This window comes from Carassius gibelio, chromosome A9, assembly GCF_023724105.1.
Source record: "Carassius gibelio isolate Cgi1373 ecotype wild population from Czech Republic chromosome A9, carGib1.2-hapl.c, whole genome shotgun sequence".
Taxonomy (NCBI): Eukaryota; Metazoa; Chordata; class Actinopteri; order Cypriniformes; family Cyprinidae; genus Carassius; species Carassius gibelio.
Window position 1 is genome coordinate 18,202,802 of NC_068379.1, and position 11,053 is coordinate 18,213,854.

Here is an 11,053-nt window from a genome sequence, read left to right on the forward strand (position 1 = left end):
CTGTGGGATTAACAGAGTAGCGCAGGTGGCCCCTAACACAGCTATCGCTGGCAGAGCTCCAAGGCGAGCTAACCCGCTAAACATCCATCTCAAAATTAGGATCGTTCCATACTGTACCGTCGCTTTTAAAAGTAATTTATTTAGAAATGCCCCTCCTTCTTATATTACTCTGGGAAACCCTCTGAATGTGCATTTGTATGCAAAGGTGGCTTGCTTGCAGTCATTTATGCATTTAGCACATCGCCTCTTCCCCCCGCTCCTTGCGGCTGCCGAAATGAGAGCAGGACATCTTTGATGTTCCAGAAGCCTCTGGGACAGCTCGCTTGGTCCTATATGCACTCAAAAAGCCAAATGATGAGGACAGTTGCACCTCTGCTTTGGCTCATTATGGAGCGTTCTGATCTTTTGTGGACAGTCTTTGAAATATGACTGCCTCAAAACATTTCACCATGTATTTCGGCTGTGAATTTTCTGGGTCACGCGTTACATTATAGTTCTTATAATTATGTGTCTTTAAATAAGCTGAGCTCTTCTTAATCTGTAATGATTTTTGAAACAGCTTGTAATTACTTATTGCTATTATCTACATTAGTCGATCATTTAAATAAGTAAATAAATAAATTACATGATATGCTCATTCATTAATCACAGATATCTTGTAGATATTTGTTAGAAAAAGCACCCAAATTAAAAGAGATTATTGTGGCAGACTAGTAAATTGAACAGACAAAACAAAAAGTCAACATATTGTTTATTTCCATATAATAAACCTAAACATAATTTTTCAGCCTCATGCCATGAGATGCACAAATGTAAGATGCTTTATTAAGTATTTGTTTATAACTAACTGTACTAAATTGACAGCTCTCCTATCAATAGTCATAACGATACTTGTTATTGTTATTACTACAGTATAGCTGCTATTAATAATGTTTATAAATATTGTTATATTAGTAATATTAATAATATTTTAATATGCTGTGTAAAGTTAAATACATAATTTTTCATATTCTTTGTGATAAAAAGCACATTATTATTATTATTATTATTATTATTATTATTATTATTATTATTATTATTATTATTATTAATAATAATAATAATAATAACAATAATATAATAAACCATTATTATATCGCAAGTAATAATAATTTCATTAATTATATTATTAATTGTTAATTATGATTGATGTTATAATTGATACTTTATTTTATTTTATATACTATTAATAAATAAACACCTATGACCTGGACCTTGTAATAAAAAGTGTTACCAATTCCTAATTTAGCTTTATTTACTTCATATTCTCAATTACATGGTTTTTCATAGACCGAGTTTTTGGATGTCACATGCTGACCCTGTGCGAGAGAGAAAGGACCACAGTGCCCAAATTTGTAAAGCTGTGTGTAGAGGAAGTAGAAAAACGAGGTATGGCTCTTTTTTTAAAGAAATGATTGCGGTCTTATCACATGCCTCGCTGACTGACTGACAAATGTCTTCGCCCCGTCCTCACAGGCCTGGAGGCTGCTGGGTTGTACAGGGTGAGTGGCAATTTGGCCGTTATCCAGAAACTACGCTTTCTAGTTGACCAAGGTAAGTTCAATTCAGTAATTATCTATCATCAGTGGATGGTTTAAGGCCAACAGCTGAATCAGTGTTTATCTAAATGACACGTTATCATTTTTGTTTTAAAGGCTTAGCTGAAAGGTATAAAGCGGTTAGTTTGTATTAGGCGCCACAAATTGTTTGATAAGGATTTTCAGTGTGGTTTGATATGCAGTGAAATGCAAGCATCACAATGTGTTTGGCTCTCAAGGGGCGTATTAGCGTTGACATAATGATTAGCATTTTTTAATTTCCTCATATCAAACGACTGTTGTTCTAATTCTCTCTGTTGGCTTCTCTGACTGTGTCTCTCTTTCCCCAGAGGAGGAGCTTAACTTGGGCGACAGCCAATGGGAGGACATCCATGTCATCACCGGAGCGCTAAAGATGTTTTTCCGTGAACTGCCAGAGCCCCTGTTTCCCTTTCGCTTTTTTGACTTGTTTGTGGAAGCCATTAGTAAGTACTGAAATCGATACGAGCAAATCAGTGTTTTTGCTGCAAATATTTGGGATCAGAACCTTAAAATGTATTACAAGGAATGATTAATGACCTTTGCCAGAGATGTGAGACTTCAGAATACTCACAATGTGCTCAAGTATTCCACAGCAACATCAAGTTATTTCCATTCATGGTTTACAGCTTAGTTTGACCCAGTCCTCCTGAATGTAATTTAAGCTGCTGATGCCTAAACCGCTTGCCACTCTTGGGTTGAGTCATGGTATTTGGGATTGACCCTTTTAGAAGCAATCTTGCAGATCTGTCAGCCAAAAGGGGTCGCTCTTCATTCAAACTCCCTGTTTGGGGAATGGGGGAATTTCTCAGGCCAGAGGGCAAAGTCAGGGCCTGTGGTCCAGACAGAAACTGTCACCAGATCGGCCTTAGTGTCACGTGTAACCTCCCTTCAGGAGCACAGAGCAAACTCTGGGCCTCATCTCGAGCGTCCAACTGACGCCAGTGTGTTTCTCTTGGGCAATCTACCTTCTGAAAGGCATGTACCTTCTGGAATATATGCATGTACCTTTGCGCTTAAAACAATATTTGTCCGGCACTTTTGTTTTATGACTTGTTCGGTTTCTGAAGCCCTGTTAGTTTAAAAACAAACACTTTCAGATTAGTGGCCGTGTGAACTACACAGAGGTGATAAACTATGTACTAAGCCTTATACGGGCATGTAGACTAAGTTTAAAGCGAACAGGCAGCGCAGGACATTGTAGGCACAAAGGCACAGCTTTGTGGACCTAAACATTGTGAACAGGAATGATGGAAGATTAATTTGGGGTAGAAGTTTTCAAAACTATTAATCCCAAGAACCCAGACTTACAATAAAGTTACAATAAATTGTATACTTTTATTAATACTTATATTCTTATGTACTTTTATTAACTTTTGTTGAGCTCAACCAAAATGACGGACCTTCATAAAATCTCTATTTTAATTATATATTTTTAAACATTCCATTCATCAAATAATCACAATAAAAATGGCTCATGTATTCCACAAATTAGTAATAATAATAATAATAATAATAATAATAATTCAACATTGATAATAATAAGAAATATGTCTTGAGCATCAAATCAGCATATTAAAATGATTTTTGAGGAGCATGTGACACTGAGTACTGGAGTAATGGCTGCTGATAATTACATTTAATAATCACAGGAATAAATTACACTTAAAATTGTCTTAAAAAGAAAACTCTTATTTTAAATCATAGTAATACTTCACATTATTATTTGTTATTACTCTTACTGTACAAATGCAAATAAATAAATAAATGGTGGCCTTAGTGAGCATAAGAGAGTTTACTAATGCCAAAACAATTAATACAAATATATTTTGGGAAATAATTTTATAACATTGTGTCAAACAATACATTTAAATGCAAATAGAAACTCTTGCAATTCAGTTCAAATTTTTCACAAATTTTTTTACAAATATTTTTCTCTCAAAAATGTAAATGGACTTCCTAGTGCCTCCTTGTGGCCCCATGGGGATCAGCAGACCCCAGTTTAAAAATTGCTGATCACCAATCAGAACTGTAGAAATCATGATTGTTTCCACACAGGTTTCTAGAACTTCCCTGTCAGTGTTTTGATAATGTGACAAAGTCACTATATATTTGCTTTTTAGAGAAAATCAACCTAAAAATTCCATGCTTGTTTCATTTTAATATTAAAAAATTACTCACGCAACTTTAAGAAAATGTTATTTTCACTATTTTGTTCAAAATCAATGAATAATTTATGTTCTCAGTCTTGAGATATGGACCAAAAGACCAGTGCGCTCACTGTAATTAGCGCAGGGATATCAATATGAACAAAGCACCTCAGTATTTCCCCACTGGAAGGAGATATGCGTGAGACAGAATGGGAACAGGCCTGGGGTGATGTTGTAAATGGCTAATAAATATTTACTCGCACTGCATGTAGGCCAGAGTACCACAAACTGCTTGTATTCAGTTAATCAGTAGATGAGCCTGATTACTTACAGATAGTGTTTAGAAAACGAATTATTACTGTAAAAGGTCCCTAATAGCAGGAGGTATAATTAGTTCAACCTGCAACACATCTCACCAAAATGTTGTTGGTATAACATAGTGCTGTACTACTGTCTTTGTCATATGCAGTATGTAAACAGGGTTGCACTTTATTTTACAGTACGTGTACTAACATGTACTTATAGTGTACTTACAGTGTATTTATCTAAGAAAGTTCTGGTAACACAAGGTAACTACATGGGGTAGGGTTAGGTTTAGGGGTAGGTTCAGGGTTAGTACCTAGTTATTACATAGTTATTGTAATTACTATAATAAGTACATAGTATGTACATGAGGAACATGACTGTAAAATAAAGTGCTACCGTAAACAGTATAAACAAAATATAATTACTAAACTTAACCTTCCATTCTTAATGAACCAAGAGTTATATACTGTAGACTTATTTTAATCTCTTTCTTGAATCATTATTTGATGAAGCTATATATTTTTTGCCCAGGGCTTCTGTATTGCTCCATCACTGTAAAAAGAGGAGAGCTCTTCTAACCATGGCTGCCCTTTAAATGGGTGGTATTAACTAAAGGTCTCTGGAACAGTACTTTGGAAATGAATCTATTCTGTTAGGACAGCTGCCCCATCACACACTGCTTCTGGAAATCTTTGTGGAACTCAAAGTAATTTAAGCTTGCTGGAAATTTTGGCAAATGATTAATAATCTTCAGACTTCAACCAACATTTAAACAAACTCTTCGCTCACAATTTGTGAGATGCTCTGAGCACATTTCATCTTTTTGTAATCTGTATGTTTATTCAAAATACTCGCTCCCGCAAATCAACATTTGGGCTTCCCTGGGTCCTCAGGTGAACAGTTGGCCTAATTTTCCATTCTTTCTCTCTGTGCCTAGTGTGGATGTGGCAGGCACCAGCTCTTGGCTCACGATGGACTAAATCTATTATTCATATTGCCTGGTATCTTAGCGACATTGTCCTGCCACCTGTCCAATAGACAAGCTCGCCTTGTTGTACAAAGCGAAGACATAGTTGTTGACAAATGGAGGCTTTGTTCTACAGGCCCACACACACAATCCAGTGTTTGTGTAGTAATCTGGAAAGTTCATTCTGATGGACTGTAAGATTTCCTGCTTGACTTTTTATGTGTTTTCATGAAAAACGTGCCACAGTGGTATTGTACAATGTGCTGAAATAATACCAGTCAGAGCTGCATCAGACAGTACATCAGTCATAACATAATTGTTTGTTTATTCTGATGTTCTGATCTTTCAGATGACAGTGACTTCAGACTGTGAATCACAAGCCATACGATGCAGCTTTCCTCATTTGTGCAGCGTGGCCTCATTGCCATGCAAAGCTAGCATGCAGAATTTTTTTTTTTTTCAAATGCATAAATCTCTTTCCAGTCTATATTCTCATCAAGAAGTTTTTCATGTTTAATAAATTACAGCACCGATCCTCTAAGACTTTGTTATTCATAAAGCAATGTATTCAATTGGGATACATTTAAAATCTTAATCATAACCTGCAGGACTATTTGCAGTGTGCTAATATTTGTCTTGATGGGGCTTAAATAAGCCCGCAGACAAAGCTCGCAGATGGGCTTATCCTGAGAAGCAAAGCTGTACTGCAGTAAAGACGGTCTCATTGTTTGTAATTGGATTATATTCACAGATTTTTGTAACCAAAAGTGCATCTATTCTTTACTATACATCAGCTCTTTTCACAAAACAATTATTATCTCAGTCGTAGGGATTTTTCATCTGAAAAATAAGTAAATAATAATAATAATAAAAAAGTTTCATCTGAAGTATAATGTCAGAAACTGACATTATGCTTTGTCATTTTACCACAGAAAAATACATTTACCAGGAACTACTAATGAGAGCAAAAAAAGAAAATTAAAAAAACATTGAAAAACTATTGAAAAAATGTAGTACAGATTTAAAAATAAATAAATAAATATTGGAATGTATAACAATAAAAAAATAATGCACCATTTGTGTTATTTAATAGAATTCTGCATTACTAAAATATAAACAAACAAACAATGAAATATTTGTATTAATTATTTAATTATTATTTGAGATTTATATTATATTATATTATATTATATTATATTATATTATATTATATTATATTATATTATATTATATTATATTATATTATATTAGAGTTTTCAAACAGAGGTTAGCATTCCTGTGTTTTCACAATAGCTTCACAAAAATATATATTTTAATATATATATATTCATATATCCATATATTTATGGATTTTTGTCCACTAAATGCCTTTGTCAAAACATTCCCTTTATTTTAAGTGCAGATTTGGTCAGAATACTGTAAGAATAATGCTTACCATAGTGAATTCATGTTGAATTAGGGTATAGGCATTTTGAACGAGTTTTATATTAATGACACTGTCCCCACCATCTGTCCAAAATACAGGACAAGGGACCATCTCCAATATGCTAGCCACCAAAGGCAAAGTAATTAATGACAGCAATAATGCCAGCAATAATGACTAGATTAAATATTTTACAGGCCGACTGCCATGCAGTGTCAAAGCCAAAAGAAAGCTAACGGCCTCCACTGAGATAATGCTTGAAGAGAAAGTCATAAAAAAAGATATTGGTTAAATAATGTAAATGACAAAATGTTGATGAAAGCTGTGTGGAGAATTCTACGTAGTTCATGTTGTTTCACTGATTATGTGGCCTTGACATTAAAACTGAAGTTAAAATTCTATTTGAGTGTTTTAGGGCATCGTTTGAAGAGGTTTAAGCCCTAAAGTTTTTAACTCCCTTAAAAATCACATTGTCCTTCTGCTAGTGGTACCTAGAGGAGCGGGTCAGAGATTCACTCTCTGTCCTAGAACATGGTCTCAGTCTGTGCTCAATTGACAGACCTGGCATCTGACAGGGGCATCTGCTCGCATAGCCTGTGCCAGCGCGGTGTATACACGGAGACATCTGCTCCATTAGTGCCCAGGGGGCATCCTGGGCAGTACAGTAGACTGGGGGAATAACTACTGCCAGCTCCCTTCCATGGCACATGCAATGAATAGCATGGTGTAGCTGTTAGCAAGCCACAGTAGGAATAACCGGTGATGTTTTCTTAGATGGAGGAAGACAGGCAAGATTTTGCTCTGTTCATGATTTATAAACCATCATCTGATTTACAGTACAACATTACAAATTTGTTTTTATTATGATAGCTAATCAATACTGTTGTACTAGGCATCATTTTATGATGCGTATTGAACCTTTTTTGGTTTTCAAACCAGAGGACACTGCTACACCTGCAGTACTCTCCAATAATTTCTCATTTTCCCACTCCCCCAGTTTGGAGAGAACTACAGACCAGTTTCCCTTCTTACTTTAATTGCAAAAACACTTGAATGAGCTGTGTTCAACCAAGTCTCAAGTTCAAACAACATTTTTGACAGCAACCAATCTGGCTTCAGAAGTGGACATTCAACCGAGACATTCAACATTCTACCTTGCTCTCAGTTGTTGAAGCCCTAAGACTGGCAAGAGCGGAATCCAAATCTTCAATACTTATCTTGCTTGATCTGTCCGCTGCTTTTGACATGATTAACCACCAGATCCTCCTGTCAACCCTACCACACTCCAGTGGTTTAAGTCTTACATATTAGATAGGTCCTTCAAAGTATCTTTGAGAGGTGAAGTGTCCATGTCACAACATCTAACTACTGGGGTGCCTCAGGGCTCAGTTATTGGACCACTTCTCTTCTCTGTCTACATGTCATCATTAGGTTCTGTCATTCAGAAACATGGCTTTTCATACCACTGCTAGGCTGATGACACTTAACTGTACCTCCTAATTCCATCCTGATGATCCAACGATAGCTGCTCACATCGCAGCTTGTCTAACAGACATTTCTTGCTGGATGAAGACAATCACCTTCAACTCAACCTTGCTAAGACAGAACTGCTTGTGGTTCTAGCTGGACTATTGCAATGCTCTCTTGGCAGGTCTTCCAGCAGTTCTATCAAACCTTTACAATTAATCCTGAAAGGGGAAGCAAGATGCATTTTTAATGAGTCGAAAAGAATGCATGTCACACCTCTGTTTATCAATTTGCACTGGCTACCAATAGCTGCTTGCATAAAATTCAAGGCATTGATGTTTGCCTACAAAACCATCACTGGCTCTCCACCCCTTTACCTAAATTCATTACTTTAGACTTATATGCCCTCTAGAAGCTTGCATTCTGGAAGTGAACGTCGCTTGATTGAGCCAGCCAAAAGAAGCACAAAGTCACTTTTACAGACTTTTAAATTAAACGTTCCCTTCTGGTGGAATGACTTCCCCTACTCAATCCGAGCAGTTTCTTTATTTGACCATCTAAGTCTAGCACTCTCTATTCTAATTCTATTCTTAAAAAATAAAAGCTTTCTAATCTTTTTGTATTCTGTTTTCTTTTCATGTATTATACAGTTAACAAAAGCAAAACAGACCTCTAACACTAGCTTGCTCTATTCTTTTTTTTTCAAATCTGTTTTCTTTTTATTTATTTTATGATTTAAAAAGTCATTGCAATGTGTACTGCATTAAGCTGAGATTTGTTATAGCACTTGTATATCATTGCTCTTTTGTTGATTGCGATTGTTTTCATTGTCCCCATTTGTACGTCGCTTTGGATAAAAGCATCTGCTACATGACTAAATATAATGTAATGTAATATATATATATATGATATATAAATCTGACTTCTAACTTCACTAAAGTGTACAGTACTGAATTCTTTGCATATAAATCAAGCAGACCAAACGCTGTCAGTTTGAATGTGCATATAGTCATCTCTAATATGCTGTTTTACAATTTCATATAGGGGAAAGAGAGAGAAAGAAATAGTTATTATGCTTTCCAAAATCTTTTTTTAGCATGCGGTTTATTATATGTACCAAAATAGGTTCAATATGCATCATAAAATGCATAAAAGTGCTGTCAAATGATTAATCACGATTAATCACATCCAAAATAAAAGTTTTGTGTACATAATATATGTGAGTGTACTGTATATATATATATATTCAAACAACATAAATAAATTATATATTAATATAGATATATATTTAGATGTAAATGTTTGTTTAAATATATACATGCATGTTTGTGTGTTTATAAATTGTGTGGTAAATGCTGTTCCATCAAAGAATGCTGGAAAAACACTTGGTCTTAGGGGAAAAAAAGCAAAAAATAAATAAATAAATAAATAAAAAGGAAAAAGAAAGAAGGGCCAAATCAGCATATTAAAATGATTTCTGAAGGATCATGTGGCACTGAACACTGGAGTAATGGCAGATGAAAATTCAGCTTTGGCATCACAGGGATAAACCATATAGAAAGCAGTTATTTTATATTGTATTAATATTTCATAATTATAAAATTCATCTTACTGTTTGTAGTGTATCCTTAGCAAAGCAACGTATTCTTGGAATGCATAAGAAAAAGCTAACTGACTTCAAACTCTTGAATGGTTGTATATATTTGCCTGGAACTGGTAGCTGTATAATCTTGAAGGTCTGTTAATACTCTTTTAAACAAATCCGTTACGGTGAAATTTGAGCTAAGGGAGTTTGGAGTGCACACAGGTGGCCCTGTGAAAGCTCCATTTCAACATTTACTCAGGTTCCATAATGATATTTGTAAAAAGCATTGATTAAATTATTAAAATACCCTCAATCTTCCAAATTAAAGCCTTATAAACTATAAATGACCATTTTACTTATTTTACCATACAAGCTTCTTTACATTAACAGTTTTTGAAATAATACAATCAGCTACATTACTATTTCCATCATAATGGGTTTAGGGAACTTAAAGTTAAAGGTCAGGTATTGACACTGATGTACTGTAGAGCAGTCAGCGCACAGGTTGATGCCTCTCAGGAGTTTGCTGTGAGGACATCAGCCATCTGATGTGTAAAGAGCAGCGGGGTCAAGAGGTCACCATTTACAGCTTGTGTTACAGCATAACAGCTTTTAATGGACGTGGACTATTACGGACCATTAGCACCACTCGCATGTGCTTTCACATGGGAAAATTGAATACCAGACTGAACAAAGTTTAGCATTATGGTGATGTTTATGCTTTGATTTTACAGACGGACTGGGTTATTATTCTAGAACATCTTTAATTTCATCCATTTAATAGTGAGAATCTTAATAAAGTGATTGCACAAAATCAGAACGATTTTGCTGAGGAGTGTAATGATGTCAGATAACCGTGCAATTGTACTAAATGTGTTTGCATAACTGCATAAAGGTTATAGCTGCATAAGCACAGACTAAATGCTGATTGCTTATTTTGGCAGCTTAAAATGGGATTATGTTGTATGCAAGTTTTTAAAACTATCATAATTAACAATTCAAGGATATCAAAAGTAGGATGGAAATATCAGATAAATGGAGTAATCTGCTCAATTACATATCAGCATTTTGATAAGTCAGCAGTTTGCAATGGGACACATTTTGAATGTTGTCTTCTCGAGCATGTCTCTATAATTAATAGAGAAAGGGGTAATGGTCCAGTATTAAGGAAGATTTTGATGTTAGATGAGCTATGATAATGAAAAAGGGATGGAAAACACATTAACTTTTCTCTGAACCTAGAGGTTCAAATGCAGGAGCAATATCCAAATCAAAACATTTCATCATCTCTTCCCTGCCAACAGAAATTAGGGAGCCCACACAGAAGGGTCAAGCCTTGAAGAAACTGATCCATCAAGTCCCCAAACCCAATCACAACACCATGAAAGTGCTCTTCCACCACCTGAGGAGGTAAGTCTCTATCCATACACATAACCAGGAGCGTAACACCAACAATTAGGTCCCACAAGACATTTTGAGGTCCCTTGAATCATTTAGGTGGTCGGTGGGAGGATAACGTCTACATTGATCATGTTCTTG

The 11,053-nt window shown here is 35.3% G+C and overlaps 1 protein-coding gene across 1 annotated transcript in view; it reads left to right on the forward strand.

Moving 5' to 3' along the window:
• LOC128019828 (rho GTPase-activating protein 15-like) overlaps positions 1-10,984 on the forward strand; it is a 31,828-nt gene extending 20,844 nt beyond the window's left edge. The window contains exons 10-13 of the mRNA XM_052606094.1: positions 1,330-1,428; positions 1,516-1,593; positions 1,928-2,062; positions 10,819-10,984. Of these exons, the coding sequence (XP_052462054.1) occupies positions 1,330-1,428; positions 1,516-1,593; positions 1,928-2,062; positions 10,819-10,928 (422 nt within the window). The 3' untranslated portion in view covers positions 10,929-10,984. The remainder of the gene's footprint in view (positions 1-1,329; positions 1,429-1,515; positions 1,594-1,927; positions 2,063-10,818) is intronic.
• The last annotated feature ends 69 nt before the right edge of the window (positions 10,985-11,053 follow it).